The 17,711-nt window shown below is 29.5% G+C and overlaps 1 protein-coding gene across 7 annotated transcripts in view; it reads right to left on the reverse strand.

The window, feature by feature from the left end:
- Positions 1 to 16,735, reverse strand: part of LOC124430307 (GTPase-activating protein skywalker) — a 17,385-nt gene extending 650 nt beyond the window's left edge. The window contains exons 1-12 of one of the 7 annotated variants that reach the window (XM_046976655.1): positions 16,522 to 16,735; positions 16,166 to 16,347; positions 5,735 to 6,209; positions 5,224 to 5,412; positions 4,973 to 5,097; positions 4,735 to 4,881; positions 4,100 to 4,234; positions 3,758 to 3,976; positions 3,075 to 3,104; positions 2,031 to 2,117; positions 503 to 661; positions 181 to 410 (exon numbers count right to left, since the gene is read on the reverse strand). In XM_046976655.1, the coding sequence (XP_046832611.1) occupies positions 181 to 410; positions 503 to 661; positions 2,031 to 2,117; positions 3,075 to 3,104; positions 3,758 to 3,976; positions 4,100 to 4,234; positions 4,735 to 4,881; positions 4,973 to 5,097; positions 5,224 to 5,412; positions 5,735 to 6,101 (1,688 nt within the window). In that variant the 5' untranslated portion in view covers positions 6,102 to 6,209; positions 16,166 to 16,347; positions 16,522 to 16,735. Of the gene's footprint in view, positions 1 to 180; positions 411 to 502; positions 662 to 2,030; positions 2,118 to 3,074; positions 3,105 to 3,757; positions 3,977 to 4,099; positions 4,235 to 4,734; positions 4,882 to 4,972; positions 5,098 to 5,223; positions 5,413 to 5,734; positions 6,210 to 16,165 lie in introns of all 7 variants that reach the window. The other 6 variants (XM_046976653.1, XM_046976656.1, XM_046976654.1 and 3 more) reach the window with 6 other exon arrangements.
- Positions 16,736 to 17,711: the final 976 nt, after the last annotated feature.

Consider the following 17,711-nt stretch of genomic DNA (forward strand, 5'->3'; position numbering starts at 1 on the left):
ATTAACATTATATTTATATTAATATTTATATATATATATATATTATTTTTATTAATATATTTATTAATATATGCATATATGTATGTATGTATAAATCTTTTTTCTATTAATTATAAGTTTGCAATAAAAAAAAAAAAATGAAAAAAATATATAAAATTAATAAAGTAAACTTAAACTTACCCTCCACCAATTGTTATCATTTTTGAATCAGCCGCCATAAATAATTCAGCCGAATGATGTACTCTAGAATCATTGTGTGAAGAATCCATACCTACCCATGGATATTTGGCTCTTTCTGGATACAAACTAAACAGGAATGTTTCTCCTGTACCAAAATACGCCTGTCTTTGACCTTTATCATCTTTTAAATTACGTTCGCACCATCTTGTAGAGCAATATGCTCCAAAAACCTTGGAAAAGAAAATTTTAATATTTCAATTTCTGTAATATTACAAAATTAATTGATCAATTAATTGTTGAATAATGCAAACTATGGACTTACCTCGTTGTTACATGTCTTTATCATTAAAAGAGTTGGTTCGTGTTGTTCAACGCGTACATAAAATGTTGTCAAAGAACATCCGTGTTCTTCTGTAGTGTACAGCAAAATTGGTTGGTACATGGTTATTCTCATGGGTAGCCATGACCACAAGGTGAATAACTGTATGAAAAAGAAATAAATAAATGGAATTAATATATAAATCTATTGAATGGTAAAGTGCAATTTTTTTTCTTTTTTTTTTCTTTTTTTTTTTTTTTTTTTTTTTTTTTGTAAATATGCAAACATTAATCATTTTGAGCAATTTATTTAAATTTCAAAAAGCAAAGTAAATCACAACAGCAACAGATCATGCACTCAATCGAAAAAAATCTTACTTATTCTTAATTCTAATCAACTTTTTCGATGCAAATTTTTTTATTTATAAACGTTTTTTTTTTTAATTTCTTTTTTAATTTTTTTTTTAATTTTTCTTTTTTTTTTAAAGAAAAAGTTTTAATACTATTTCTTTTTTTTTCCCAGAAAATATAACTAGAAAGTATTATAAATATTTAGAATCAGTAAGAAATGTTTGCAATAATTATTTCAAATAAAATAATTTCAATCTCAATTGTAAAAAAAAGCCAAGGGAGAATGTGTGTTCTGCAATTAAAAATTTAATACTCACACTAAATAAAAACAACCTATGTATGTATAATGTGCATAAAACAGGACAATATTTAGTCAATCATAGATCGGCATGATTGTTACAATTTAATATGAAATGTTTAGATTATAAAGAGATATCAAGGTTATGTGAATGCAAGATCTTTTTTTTTTTTTCACATGCATATGATCTAGGTATACTAGTCAAACCTACATGAAGTTTACTAAATGCACAGTGACATTCTGAAGAAGAGCGAAAGAAATTTATGTCTGTTGATGGTAGAATGTATTGCAGACTCATGGAAGAAATATACTGCAAACTGAAAAATTGATGTGGACACATTTTTAAACATATCAGATAAATGTGGAAGTCTACATTTTATAACTCCGACATAGGCAAAGAATAAAAATGCTATTAAAAAATAAGAATAATGCGATTACGTATATAAAAACGATAACAACTATAAAAGTATAATAATAATAAAAAATGCTAGTACAAATAATTAATTATATAACTCTCATTTTTTACATCATGAATGTAAATCAAAAATATAATAGTACATGATACCTAATAAATATATAGCATAATTGTGTATATATTATATATATTACATATATATATATATATATATATATATACATATATATATATACATATATATATATATGTATATAAATAAGCTTAATTAATAATACATCATATCAAAGTATCCATAATTGCCAATTTGTGATTGATCCATACGTTGATCTATATTGTAAGGCAACAATGTATACATCAATAACGACATACCGAAATCATGCCACAGAGAATCGACGAACGATCTACGAAAGCGCTCTGCCTTTCCAGAATTTGCTTTTACGAGAGCAGACGTACAGGAATACTTACATCAGGCATGTCAAGAATCTGGGAGCATATGTTTTGTATGGGATAAACACCCATTGAGAGAGCTCTGGGTCCAGGACTGTGAGCACCCTATACCCATCACCATTAAATCCATCATTCCAGTAACGCAGCATGACACAAAGCAACACAGAGTCGTCAGTTACATTAGTGTATACCTTCGACTCAATTTTGTGTGCCAGTGTGCGTGTGCATAAATGTTTGGTGGATAAACCACTGTATGTACGCAACATATGAGCAACAACAGCCAATAATATTTTCAAATTATTCAAGTTAAATATACAGTAGCATAATAACAATGGGTATTTGCCACAGAAGATAAATGTCTAACCTCAAAAATAAATGTAGCAAGAAATAATCAATATATTACTAGTAGAATATGTAATATATATATATGTATATATATATATATATATATATATATATATATATGTATATATATATATATCTTAGAACGAAGAGAAAGTATGAGCAATGTGTGTCAAGTACTTAGTCAATTTCCATTTGCATTAAACACTAATTGTGACCACATCATAGGGCTCCATAAAATGTATTACATTCTCTGTATAATGAAAAGAATTTGGACCTTTAGAATGTGATTTAATGTCACCTGAAGTCAATCGAGTTTTGTATCAGGCAATAGCAAGCACACATGGATGGGCTAAAAGGCACTATCTACACCTTGAGAAGATAACATTGTTAAGAAGAATAAGAGCGAAAAAATGTATCCATAAATACATCACCTATTTCGACAATATGTATTATATGGAAAGAATTCACTGATTATCAGTGATATTCATAAATGTATTTTGTAAGTATTGTATCTTGTAATTATTGCTTGTGACTTCATATTAATGATCGTATTAATCTTTTCAAAAAAGTAGTAGCTGTGAGTGGATAATGGCGGAGAAGCTAGCACAATGAGTGGAACAATGAGTGAGTATGATTATAATAGGTAATAGTTCAGGAACAGAGCGTAGAACACATGAAACTAACAACACATTTCCCAAAAAGATAATTATACGATACCCTGTCTTTGTACGTGTCTTCGCACTCTTTCTGAAAACAAATTTAATCATTGAAAGATTTGTGCATATTCCACGGATCAAACCCTATTGAAATTATTTTTCAAAATATTATCCCCTCTATGTACAAATATATATATATATATATCAACTTGTAAAAACTTTAATCCATTGGGAAATAACCATTGACATAGAAAGAAATTGTTGTTGTTATAATAATATACTTACTACTTCAATCAGAAAAAAAAGCCAAAAAAAAAAAAAAAAATAATAATAATAATTAAATAAAATACCAATGCGTAAAGTTATGCATGCTTAGGTGGACACAAGACGAACTAAATTTTGTTTTCTTTTTTCTTTCTTTTTTTTTTTTCGCTCGCATCTGAAAAATTGTCCAATTTGATAATAGATATTCAATAGGATACATTTGTATTATATGTTAAACTAAGAGTGTGAGAGATATCGATATACGAAAATAAGGTATAGCGTTCATTAATTAAGTGTACTTGCAATATATAATGGAATATAATGTTGTTACTAAAGCTTTCACGAACACAAACACATAGAAGTAATATGTATAATAATCTACTATTTTCTTGATTCCACGTGATCCACGCTGCATTATTTTGCATACACATTTGGATTCATCCCAAATGAGAATAATTAAGTAACATGTATGTAACATACTTCTCTTATTGTCAATGTATGTGACATCATTTGGATGTTGACTTGAGATTGACTTGTAGGTAGATTATCCGTTGATCGAGATCTTGTTAATGATTTGGACCCAGTTATTAAGCTTTTACTTTTCAAAGCCATTTCTGTACGCAGAAATACTCGTGATATGTATGCCGAACTAAGTCCACGAATTCCAAATGCAGTTCGTAAAAATTTTGCCGGTGTTACCTGTTAATTAAATCATTAAAATTAAATTTCTATAACAAGAGCGCTTATTAAATATCAAGAGAATTTTATAATATAACTTGTGGCAAAAGATATAACAAAAATAATATTTATTTATTTACTTACAGGTATCTGTCTGCAAAACTTTGATAGTGCAGCATCCACACCATTTTTAGTTATTTCAACCATCCATTCTGAATTTTGTGACGACGAATATTTGTAGAATAGCAAAACAATTGCCATAGCTACTCGATAAAAAACCTGAAGACAAAAATGAAAAATAAAATTTGTAAAATGTCTTAAGGAAAATATTTTAATATTAATAGGATTTAAAAATATGTAAGTATTTCTTTGGAAATTTTTTTTTCTTTTTTAAATGCACATATATATATATATATATATATATATATATATATATATATATATATATATTTATAAGTAAGAAATTTTTATCAATATATAACGTATAATTATAAATGTAAAATCTTAAAGATGATTTAGTCAGTACACAAAAATGTTCTTGGGGCGGTTTCCTGTTGGCACCAAGTCAATCGTCAAATTTAACATTCACGCTACTAGAATATATACATATCATTTATTTCATCTTTATCTACCATCTGGATCAAAGCCATAAAATCTTACTAATGTGAGAGAAAATACTAAGAAGGTTTTATATACTGTTCCCAAAACACGCATCATGAGATAAATATGCATATTGACCGTATTCATTGGTATGACATTATAAAAAAATTATTTTTCACCTTAATGCCCTCGTGTAAAAAGCAATCTATTACTCTAACAAGATGTTGAAATGGAAGAAGTTGAAGGATCCACCATATCCAATCCATATAAATCCTTTCTGCTCTTGAGACAGAACAATGCCTTGTTAAATGTACTGCTGCTGATTTCTTATAAATATAAAAATTTCAAGATAAACGATCATAATAAATTTATATCACATTACATTATAATTATTAATATATATTATATTTCACTTACCACATGTTTCTTAGTTATTTGCTCTACAGTTTTCCATGTAACTTCATAGAGAAGTTTCGTTTGTGTAATAAACATTTTTTCTTTTACAGCTACTAAACTGGCCATACAGTGATAACATTCTTCTTCTATATAAAAGAAATAAAACAAAACGTATATATTAAACAATTAATTTATAATTAAACGTAGACGAAGAGATTTTAAAATATATATGTATATATATATATCTATATATATGAAAAGACAATTTAAACCTGGCATAAAGTGTAATAGAAGGGCAGTAATAGGATACAACGATGGACTATAAGTAATATCAGGACAAGCGTATCCAAGAACAGAAACAACTCTATCAGCGACGCTTCTACCTTTTCTCGTTAAATTATACGATAGACAATGCGTGCTATCGACGAATGGCGGCAACATGATTGATTTTTCAGGTAACTCTGTAAAAAGAAATGGAAGAATTAAAAAAAAAACAAAAAAAAAAAAAAAGAGAGAGAGAAAGAGAGAGAAAAAAGAAAGAAAGAAAGACAGAAAGAAAGATTGAAATTATATAAGAAACGAAAATAAGTTATAGCCAGGGATATGTATATTGAATCGTAACATATAAAAATAAGTTTGTTTATATCAAATAATTTTATTCTTAGAATTAGAACATGTGTGGTTTATATTTGCAATCGGACTTTATTTATGTTACAACTCAATAGCAACTTCCTTTTAATCGAGAATATACATTACAGAAATTTTTGTTACCAAAATACAAACCTGTAGTTCCAAAGACTTGATTCACCATGTCCCAATAAAATCCATCAAGCATATTCTTTCCATGCGCATACTGATTGCAAAGAGCCGGCCAAAGTTGTGCCCTAATACCATTGTTTAAAGGCCAAGCATTCTCCCTAATTATTAACTTTACTTCCCTCTTCCTGCCTGTTTGTAAAAGTGCATTGACCTCTTTGAAAGTCTTCAATGGTTGCTTCTTACTTGTTGGCGATTCTGGTTGTATTACGATGTTCGTTGTATCGACATGCGGTGGGAATATGTCATCCACGTCGTTTTGCGCCTCCCCCTCGAGCACCGATAACATATTCGGTGGATTGTCCATCGAGGAGGGAGTCTGCGTGACCAACATCACACCTGCCACTACGGCAGAAGATTTCCCATATTTTCAATAAACAACATTCCCCTTCTAAGGAAATCCTATCCTTTATGTCAAATCCTGGGACGTTTCAATTTTCATCTAAAAGAAAAAAAGAAGAAGAGAAAAATAAAAAAAAAAAAAAAAAATAAATAAATAAATAAATCAATCAATCGATAAATCAATAAATCAATAAATCAATAAATAAATAAATAAATAAATTAGTGAGAAGATAATCATGCGTCATAATTGAGCAGATATTTATGAAAGTGTGAGATAATAAATAAGTGGGGGAGGGAGATTTATTGATTGCGCAATTCATATAACAGTGATCTAATTAGACGAACTATGCAATAAACTAATTTTATTTTGTTAAATTTTGGACTTTCACAATTATCGATTCAATTATTTTTCAATGTTCGACCAAACACTATAGATTTTTTCTGCTCTCTCTCTCTCTCTCTCTCTCTCTCTCTCTCTCTCTCTCTCTCTTTCTCGCTCTCTCTCTCTCTTTCTCGCTCTCTCTTTCTATATAAATTTTGATATATATATCTTACAAAGTATTCATTTCATGAAGAAAAACATGGATTGAAATTATCAATTTCTTAGATTTATATATGTATTAGTTATCAACACGAATACCAAGTATCAATCTATTAACCAATGACTCTTAAGAAAATAATGTGTAGTGATCTGAAGATAATAAATGTATTTTACGATAGAGAAAGAGAATGATAAGATCAACATCGTTATATACTTAATCATCATCCTCATCATCATCATCATCATCATCACCATCATTATCATCATCATCATCATCATCACCACCACCACCATTATCACCATCATCACATTACCATTATCAACATCATCATTATCGTCATCGCCGGTGCCGTCGTTAATTCGAATCAACATGTTTGTGTTAAATTTAAAAATAATGCGAAATCCGCATAATAATATCGAACAAACGTCATGGAAAACGATAAATAATAAATTATGAGTCAGGATTATTTACAGGCTGTAGTTAAAGTCTTAATCGTTCGTTTGATCGCTAAATGATGATCGTCAATACTTTATTCCTGTCTTATTAGACAAAATGACTTTATTTTTAAGTATTAAACAGATATAATACATTAGAAAAATCAAATTCTCCTTTATCTTCATCTTCATCCTCTTTTTTCTTCAATTAATTAAAACGTCATATTAAAATAAGATATTTTTCTTTTTTGCACATCATAGTAATCGGTAATCTCATTCAGTCATGTAGATGTCTGCTTAATCATCCTCATCTTCATCCTGATCCTCATCTTCATCCTCATCCTCATCCTCATCTTCATCATCATCATAATCATCATCATAATCATGATCATCATCATCATCATCATCATCATCATCATCATCATCATGTTCAATTCAAATCAATCAACGTGTCTATGTTAAACTTAAGAAAAAGGGAATCCGTATAATAATGTCAGATAAAATGTCATGGAGAATGATAATTATAATTTAGGATTGTTTAGAGACTATACGATTAAGAGAATCTTAATTGTTTGTTGGATCACCGAAGAATTATAGAAATGACTATCATCAATTCTTCCCCTATGTCTCATTATTAAGGCAAAATGATTTTGTTTGAGAGTTAGAGCCGGCCGACGTTTGAAATAGAAAAATCTGTCTTCTTCTTTTTTTTTTTTTTTTTTTTGTTTTTTTTCCTTCTTCCCATTGAAATTTTTTTATTAGAGAATAAGATGTCTTGTTGTTCTTTTTTTTTCTTTTTCTTTTTTCTTTTTTTTTTTTCCCCTGTACATCGTCGTACTTGTTGTATCGGTGACCCCATTCAGGCATATGTTCCAGGCACGCGTCCTACTCGAACACAGCTCCGATGCTAATTTTATCTTCGGACGAGTTACTCGGGCCTCGCAAAGATACGACACATTGTCCATTTGCGGTTCAGCTTGGTTATTCAGAATTGAATATTGAAATTTCAATGATCACAAATGAACTGTATAAGGTATCATTGATTAGATTGAGGAGGATGATATCAATCCTGTTTTCAAGAGATCTCTCATGAACAAAGATTCTTATTTCAATTGAAATTTTTTACAAGATCTTTGATTTATACAAGTCCATTATTGTTTCTTTTTTTTTTCTTTTTTTCTTTTTGGTTTTAATCGATCAACAAAATTTACTGTTTTCTGATTTAAATTTAAACATTTTTAAAGTCAAATTATTTATGCCGTTTATTCAAATCCATCTATTTATATTTTTTTTTTTTTTCTTTTATTTCATTTTCTGTAAGCTGTTTTGAATAAATCTGTTTACATATATTAAATATATATATATATATATATATATTAAATATATTAAATATATATATATAAATATATATATATATATATATATATATATATATATATATATATATATATATAGCTTTCATGAAATCTAGAGGTGAATATGAAATTATGAAATAAGTAATATGTAAGTACAAATATTTCACTTTTCTTTTTTGTTAGATAATTTTGATTGTTCATTTATATATGAAAATTTATGTTTATTAAATATGATTTGTACTTAGCATAGCATAGTTATATTTGTATAATCTTTATATCAGTATAAGTTTCTTTCTAATAATATAAATGATATTAATATATGTTATATACTTCATACTTAATATTTATACATACGTATAAATTCCTAACAATGTAAGAGTATAATATGTAATATTGATTTAAATCATAATCTCTAATATTATACGTCTTTAATAGTATAAATACAATATTAATATAAATTATATCAATAATATAATTTACTATAAGTTAATATAATATAAGTTACTGATAGTAATTATTAAGTAATTATTATAAATTATACTGATCCAATTATAATTTAATACAACATGACATAATTTTTTTTTTTTTTTTTTTAATTTTAAATAAGTCAAATGAAGGATTATTTATGATGAGGATGAGGATGAGGATGATTAAGCTGACATCTAAACGACTGAATAAGATTACCGATTACTGTGATGTGCAAAAAGAAAATATCTTATTAAAGAATTTATAAAAATTCTGCTGCGTATAAATCAACTTGAAAAGGAAGAGAGAAAAAAAACAAGAAAAAAAAAAGAAAAAAAGAAAGTGAAGTACTGTCTAAAAAAAGAAGTAGAATATATTTCGCATATTTGAAATTCTTAAGTCAAAAACAAGTTGTCTTCCAGCGGGCAACGTTTCCGGAGTAAAGTTAAGTCGCAATAAACATATCCTGATGGATTCTCTTATTAGCAGTATACCAAACAGATGGTTCAATACTATTCGCATAAACAGCAGCGAGATGTGCATCCGCATTACATGTCTCAGCTGTTCAAACGAACTCGTTTCTCTCTTTCTCTCTTTCTCTCTTTCTCTCTCTCTCTCTCTCTCTCTTTCTCTCCCCCTCTCTTTCTCTCTCGTAATATCGAATACGATGACCCATCGTTTGTTTCACCGTCATACATGATTTTAGATTATCTACACATATGATCTACACATATGATCTACACATATGATCTACACAAATGATCTATACACGATCTGTATTAGTTAATTGTTAATAATCTTCACTAGCTAATAGAACTTCTTTCTGTTTTTTTTTATCTAATGATTTTTCTTAATGATATTTCGACAGAACGTTCTTTTTACAAAAAAAAAAAAAAAAAAAAAAAAAGTTTACAATCGTTTAAAAAATATGTAGTTTCACTGATTCATTTTCAATATCCTTATTGATTATCTATTATTGATTCCGATTGGAATTTGAGTTTTTTTGCGTTAGTTGGTCGAAGCTTTTTTTTTTTTTTTTATCTTTTGAAAATGTTTTGTAATTTATAATGTATATAATGATATTATAATCATAATGAAATACTATTTATACGTCGAACATTGTTATATATTATTGTGAATTCTAATTAGAACTGTTTTGAATAATACATGCGGATAGGAAGTTACTATAACGCACATTCGATTTGCCTCGTTAATACAAATCCGACGACAGTTTGGGCGTTAATAAAAATATTATTATAATACTCCCATTGATAACAACGATAAAATATAATTTTCTCTGTTTATCAATACGGATCATCTTCTTTGTCGAGATTAATTGTTATTATTATTATGTTAATCGTACGTAAACTTATAAAACATTAAGACGAATTTGTTATTTATAAATTATGAAAGAAAGATACACGATTGTTAAATAAAAAAAAAAAAAAAAAAAAAAAAAGAAAGAAAGAAGAAAAAAAGAGAGAGAGGGGAAGAGAAAAAAAAGAAAAAAAAGGGAGAGGGATCAAAAACGAAAATAAAAAAAAAAAAAATAATGAAAGGAAACAAAAAAGAAAAAAAATAGGAAAAAAAAAGACCAATAATATGCGGCACAAACTACGAAGAAACATAATCATGATCAATGGCTTTATATATATATATATATATATATATATATATATACATGCTGCCATGTGAGGAATGAAGACGATTTTCCAAGTTGTTTAAAATTATGCAGAAATGAGTGTTAGCTAGATTCATTATATAAAGTGGAGGCAAATGTCTAAGGTCAATCAGAAACCATGTCGCCTACGCGAAAATGGGGGATAAGCGAACCGAAGTCAATGGTTCGGCGTAAAAATAATTCACGAGATACAATAAAGGGAAGAATATAGAATAGAAGAGAAGAGAAGAGAAGAGAAGACATCTTTTTTTTTGTTTTTGTTATCTACGCCATGATTTAAAAAAAAAAAAAAAAAAAAAAAAAAAGAAAATCACGAAAAAGAAAAAAAACGTAAAGAAAATTAATTCGTTTTCGTTGTAAAATAAATGTTCCTTCGAATATTCTCAAATTAATAATAATCAAAAATTACAAAAAATTACAAAATGTTAAATAATAAAGAGAGAGAGAGAGAGAGAGAGAGAGATAGAGAGAGAGAGAGAGAAACGGGAACGGAGAAGAAAGAACAAAAAAAATCATCATTATAATTATAATCAAGATGACCTACGAAAGTGATTTTGAAAGATATCGCGAAGGCATCTGAATTTAAATCTGATAGAGGGAGAGAGAGAGAGAGAGAGAGAGAGAAAGAGAGAGATAGATAGAACAACAAAGAGGTTTAATCCGCTTCGAACATTTATCGAACGTTGATTAGATAAACATACCCCCTGGTTATAGGTTAGCTACCTGTTATGTTATTACACTACCTAGATTTTATAACAATTGAAAACAGTTATGAAAATGTAATCTCTATACTGATCGAAGTTTCCTTTCTTTTTTTTTTTTTTTTTTTTTTTTCATTTTTCCTTGTTTTCCAAACAAACGAGATAAGTGAACATTGAAAGAAAAAAAGATTGAAAGAAATAATAGAAGACAAAAATATCCACCTGTTTCTCTCTTTTTTGTTTATCTATCTGTTTATCTTCTCCCTCCCCCTCTCTCTTTCTTTTTTGTTTGTCCATCTTATTCTGTCTATCTGTCTCTATTTCTATTTCTATTTCTCTCTCTCTCTCTCTCTCTCTCTCTCTCTCTCTCTCTCTCTCTCTCTCTCTCTCTCTCTCTCTCTCTCTCTCTCTTTGTCTCTTTCTGAACGAATAGAGTTTTATCTACGTACAAAAGTCCCTGAAACGAGAACTGCCTACTTCCGAGTAATGAAACCCAATGCGGTAATCATCGTGATTTAACGATACCAAGTGCTACCGGCTGATACGGTAGGGTCAGTTGAAGAAGGATCTCCTCTCACGCATTATTTTTATTTATACGATACATATATAGATCCACTAGGAAGATTCCTATTCAAGTATAATATATATCATAACGATAATAATAATAATAGTAATAATAACAACAAAAGATTTGTTTTCCTTTTCTCTTCCTTCTGTCCTTCATTCATATCGTTTACTAAGAATAATATCATTTAATTATTCAATAGATTTGCATTTTTCATTAATATATATATACACGCGCGCGCGCGCGTTTGTGTGTGTATATTACTTATACTAATATTTCCTAATGAATCAACAAGCAAAATATTTCTGATATATATTTTTAGTACCTGCTTGATTAAATATTGATTTTTATGTTCTATTCTATATATATATATATTTTTTTTTCATCCTCTTCGTTAATATTACATTCGTATGTAAATTCTTTTTCATTCCTTTTAAATTTTGCAATTTTTAATTTATCCTTCCACTCTTTCTCTTAATGCAATTCGTAAGGATTATCTATCTCGTTTTTCATTAAATCACAGGATTAATCGGGATTTAGCATTTAAGAATGTCGTCTGACGACATTTCTATTTGTAAATCCTTAGGATGATTCTAAGAAATAATGTGAAGTAAAATTGCTATCAGGAATATTGTCTTATGTTTGATTTTTTACTTATATATATATATATATATACATTTTCATACTTCAGCATCGATTTAGTAAATGCTATGTTAAAATTTGTAAATAGATTAAATACCTTTGTACAACTTTCCTCGTATATAAGTTTTTGCTTCTTCCTTCGTCTTTCTTTCTTTTTTTTTTTTTTTTTTCTTTTTATACTTGACCATAAATATCACTTTGAAAATTATAAATATAAAATTGCACTGTAATATTCTGACAAACTTTTCCTGCGTTAATTTTCTCTCTTTCTTTTTTATACCTCATCATAAATACTACATTAAGAATTATAAATATAACATTAGTACGTAATATCGCGGCAAACTTTTCTCAGATAAATATCTCTCACCCTTTTACGCTTCGTCATAAATATTATTACTTTGAAAGTTATAAACAAACTAAAAAGAAAAAAAAAATCATAATTTCCCGGCGAATTATACTATATATAAATTTTCTAAAACTAATTAATCTCTAAAAAATAAATAATAATAGTTAATAAAATAATCTTAGCAAAAAAAAAAAAAATAAACATAACCTACAAAAATTGAATAAAAATAGTCGAAAGAAATAACAAAAAAAAAAAAAAAAAAAAAAAAAAAAAAAAAAAAAAAAAAAAAGAGAAAGAAAGAAAAAAAATTATTTCGTAAAATTGTAGATCTTAGAAAATGAAATCACCTGAGGAATCATCTTTCACCGAATTTGTATTAATGTTATTTCCCTTCTTTGTTTACAGTTTGGTATAAAGTAAACAATACTATTGGTTAACGTATCTCACGTAAATATCTATCTTCATTCTATTACGACGTAGTAGTAGTAGTAGTCGTTACTTTTTCGATTCGTTATAAATATTCCATGATTCCACGAAATTAAAATAGATAATATAACGTGTTCAATTAAAACGAAGAAGAAGAAAAAGAATACATATCCTAGATTACAAAGAATTCTTACACGCTTTCTTGCTGTCATTATATACATATACATATATATATATGTATATATATATATATATATATATATATATATATACACGGTATATAGCAGAACTTTGTCGTCGCGAGTGGCCTTTCGTATTTAATTACAAAAGGTGTCCGATATAATTGACAGCTTCATTGGCGCACTTTTCAGCTCCATTAACGACGCTTCTTCTTCGTGCGAGCCCGTTTGCCCAAACTTTACGCAACAACTACTAGCATTGACGCGATGGATCACAATAAAGTGTATAAGACGATTCATATACATATATGTATATGTATATGAATATATATATATATATATATATATATATACACAAATACACGTACACATTAAATATTAAATTAAATTAAAAATTGATCAAATTTAAGAGGATTATTTCTCTCTCTCTCTCTCTCTCTCTCTCTCTCTCTCTCTCTCTCTCTCTCTCTCTCTCTTCCTCGATTAATTTCTCTTTTTCAAAACACGTCCACCGAATGGCACTGTTAAATAAATAAAATTCGAAATAATAAAATTCGAAAAAAAAAAAAAAAATAATAACAATAACATATCGGTTATCGCGAAACTCTCTCATTGGTTGAAACTTTTTCGAACGAAGGACCAATTGGAAATGGACCAATCAAAGGACTCGATCGAAATGCGTCTTAAAGATGGATTTAAATTTTATAAAGTATATTCCCTATAATGATCAATAATTTCCCATAGTATGTTCAATAATTTTAAAGAAACGTATATACGAATTATATGTTTTTACGTTATAACAGAAAATATATTTAACTTTCTAATGAGAAAGAAAAAAAAGATGGAGTTGAATAGAAAAGACAGAGACAGAGAAATAGATAGAGAAAACACACAGAGAGAGAGAGAGAGAGAGAGAGAGAGAGAGAGAGAGAGAGGGAAACAGAGAAAGAAAAATATGAAGTCAAAAACAAAGAGTGAGAGAGAAAAACACAGAGAGGAAAAGAGAGAGAGAAAGAGAGAGAGAGAGAGAAGGAGAGATAGAGAAAGAGAGAAAGATAATCGTTCTAGTCTGATGCGTCGAATGCGTTCCAACTTTGATATAACCTACGCGTGTATGATCGTAAGAGCAAGAGAAGGACAGTGATAGTAAGAGAGCGTCAATAGCAATAGCAATAGTAGGAGTAACATTAACACAGTAGCATTAGCAATAACAGTAGAACCAACAGCAACAGCTGCAATCTCAAAATGCATGTTCTCAAGTGGATCGGCCCCGATATTAGAAACGTTTATCGGACGATCGTAAATCATATTCCTTGCGGTGAACGTAGTTGAACATCATCCTCATGGGAGTAACATACATACACATTTACTTACACACACACATACATACATACATACATATACATATATATATACGTACGTACAAACACATACGTACACATGACATACAAGTTTGATTATTCTCGTCTTTCTTTATTTAAAAAGAAGTCGACGAACGACGAATTATATACATATGCACATACATAGATAGATACACCACACATAAGATATAATATATATATATATATATATATATATATATATATATATATATATGTATATGTACGCGACAATCGTCCTCGGACATCGTCGTCATCGTCAAGCATCTTCTCTCCAAGCAACGAGAAAATCGGATTAGGGCGGATCCTGAGATCTCTCTCTCTCTCTCTCTCTCTCTCTCTTTCTTTCTCTTTCTCTCTGTGGGGCGGTTGGAGAGAATCGAACAGTACACACACACATTTACATACAGAGATACAACACATGTACCACATACACACACAGCACAGGACAGAACACAAATCTACGTAATAGTTTCTATCTCTCTCTCTCTCTCTCTCTCTCGACATCTCCCTCCCGCGTCTTTTATACTTCCTTTTCTCTCTCCGATCAATATTAATGCGAGCTTGCACGAATTTTCCTGGATCCCTATATATATATATATATGTACATACGTATGTATGTATGTATATATATATATGTATGCATGTCATACGATAGAAAAAAAAGGACAGACAGACAGATCGACAGACAGCAGACAGACGGACGGACGGACGGACGGACAGGAAGGTAGAACAGAAGAGATAGGACAGAGATAGGTCAGATTCATTTCTTTTTGACCACCCATAAGAATAAGAAAGGGAAGAAGAAGAAGAAGATGATGATAAGGGACAAAAAGAAAAAGGAATGAAAAAGGAAAAGTGTGAAGGAGATTATTACCATCTTCGTTCATGGCACTTGCGTAGAATGAGTGAGTGAGTGAGTAAAGAGAGAGAGAGAGAGAGAGAGAGAGAGAGAGAGAGAGAGAGAGAGAGAGAGAGAGAGAGAAACAACGAAAGGGGAAAATGGATGAACTTAAAAAGAGAGGGGAAGGAAAGACAGAGACAGAAAGAGATAGAGAGAGAGAGAGAGAGATAAAAGAAAGAAAAAAATGTTGCCGCGCTTAAGAGAATAAGAAAGAGAAGAAGAGAGAGAGAGAGAGAGAGAGAGAGAGAAAGATAGAAAGAAAAAAGACAAAGGAACAAATGGAAGTATGAGAGAGAGAGAGAGAGAGAGAGAGAGAGAGAGAAGATGAAAAAAAATAGTACTAACAATAATAATACTAATAGTAATAATAATAATAATAATAATAATAATAATAAAGTAGAAGTAATAAGGAAAAAAGATGATAATCGAACGTTTACCTCCGGTGTGACGACGTCCACGCTTTCGTCGATGCTAGTCAGCTCTAAGCCAGTAAAAATGAAGTAAACGACGAATCTGTATTTCACTTTGCCGGACGACGACATGCGAGAGCATCGAATTCCCGACAACGACCACCGGTGTTCTTCTTCTCCAAGCACTGGTACGTCATTGACAAAAAAACCTAGGAAGTAGGTGTAGTAGGATTTTTTCGGCACCAGATAAACTAACTAACCAACCAAACCGACCAATCACCCCGTTAGAAAAGAAAGGAGCAAGGGACACAAAAGAAAAAAAAAAAAAAAAAAAAAAAAACAAGGGAAAAGGAAATGGAAAAAGAAAAGAAAAGATGCACCACCAGAAACGGGAAGCCGGGTCTCCGTTGGTTGATTTTCTCAATATTTTTCTCGATTCCGTTCACTCTTATCTTCGATAATACTGTGACGCTTTTTCTTTTTCTCTTTTTCTTTTTATTTTTCTTCTTCTAATTTTTCCTTTCCTCTCTCTCTCTCTCTCTCTCTTTATTTCTCTCTTTCCCTTTCTTCTTTTTTTTTCTTTCTTTTTCTTCTTACTTCTTTACTCTTCTTATCGTAAATTTTCGATCATATGTATGTACGTGTGTATGTATATATATATATATATGTATGTATGTATGTACATACACTTATACACGTATATATATCTCTCTCTCTTTTTCTCTCTATCTCTCGTTCTCTTTTTTTTTATGTATATGTATATAAAACATATATATGCATTCCCGTTGCATATACACTTTAAACGGTGTAAAGATGGGAACTATTATATACGTTTACGCGCACGTAGCTTCTTCTATCTCTCTGTATAATATAATTGGCACTAGCACCACTCTTTCTCGTTTCTTTAAACACACGAATATATATTATATGTGTGTGTGTATGTGTGCGCACGATTATATATATGATATACATACACACATACGTACATATATATATATATATATATATATATATCTCGTGTACTGTCGAATATCTTTAAAAAAAAAAAAAAAAAAAAAAAAAAAAAAAAAAAAAAAAAAAAAGAGAGAGAGAAAAGAAAAGAAAAAAAACGACGACCCTGTGTTTCCGTTCGTAAACGTTTACTGGATTTCTTCACACTACGCGCTCTCTCGGCTTTTCAATTTGATAAATAATTCGCGTATTATCGATGTCGCGTTGGTTAGATTTTTAAATGGACGACGATAGGCGTTAGACGAACGAATAATCATGACAGCCGAAACGCGATCGTTTCATTCCGCATGTTCCTATATCTTTCTCGTTCTACGAACACCCGTGTATTGCGTTATTCTACGAGCAACTGCATCAAGAACCGTCTTCTCCTTCTCTTTACATTTTCTATCTCTCTTTCTCTTTCTCTTTCCTCTCTCTCTTTCTCGTTCTTTCTTTTCTCTCTCTCTTTCTTTCTTTCTTCTTTCCTTCTCACGGTGTCGCCATCTACTGGCCCCCGTGTGAAAGATTACCAATAGTGGGGAGTATTCGTTTTCTTAAGATATTATAAATATAATATAATCGA

This window comes from Vespa crabro, chromosome 18 (assembly GCF_910589235.1).
Source record: "Vespa crabro chromosome 18, iyVesCrab1.2, whole genome shotgun sequence".
NCBI classification, from domain to species: Eukaryota; Metazoa; Arthropoda; class Insecta; order Hymenoptera; family Vespidae; genus Vespa; species Vespa crabro.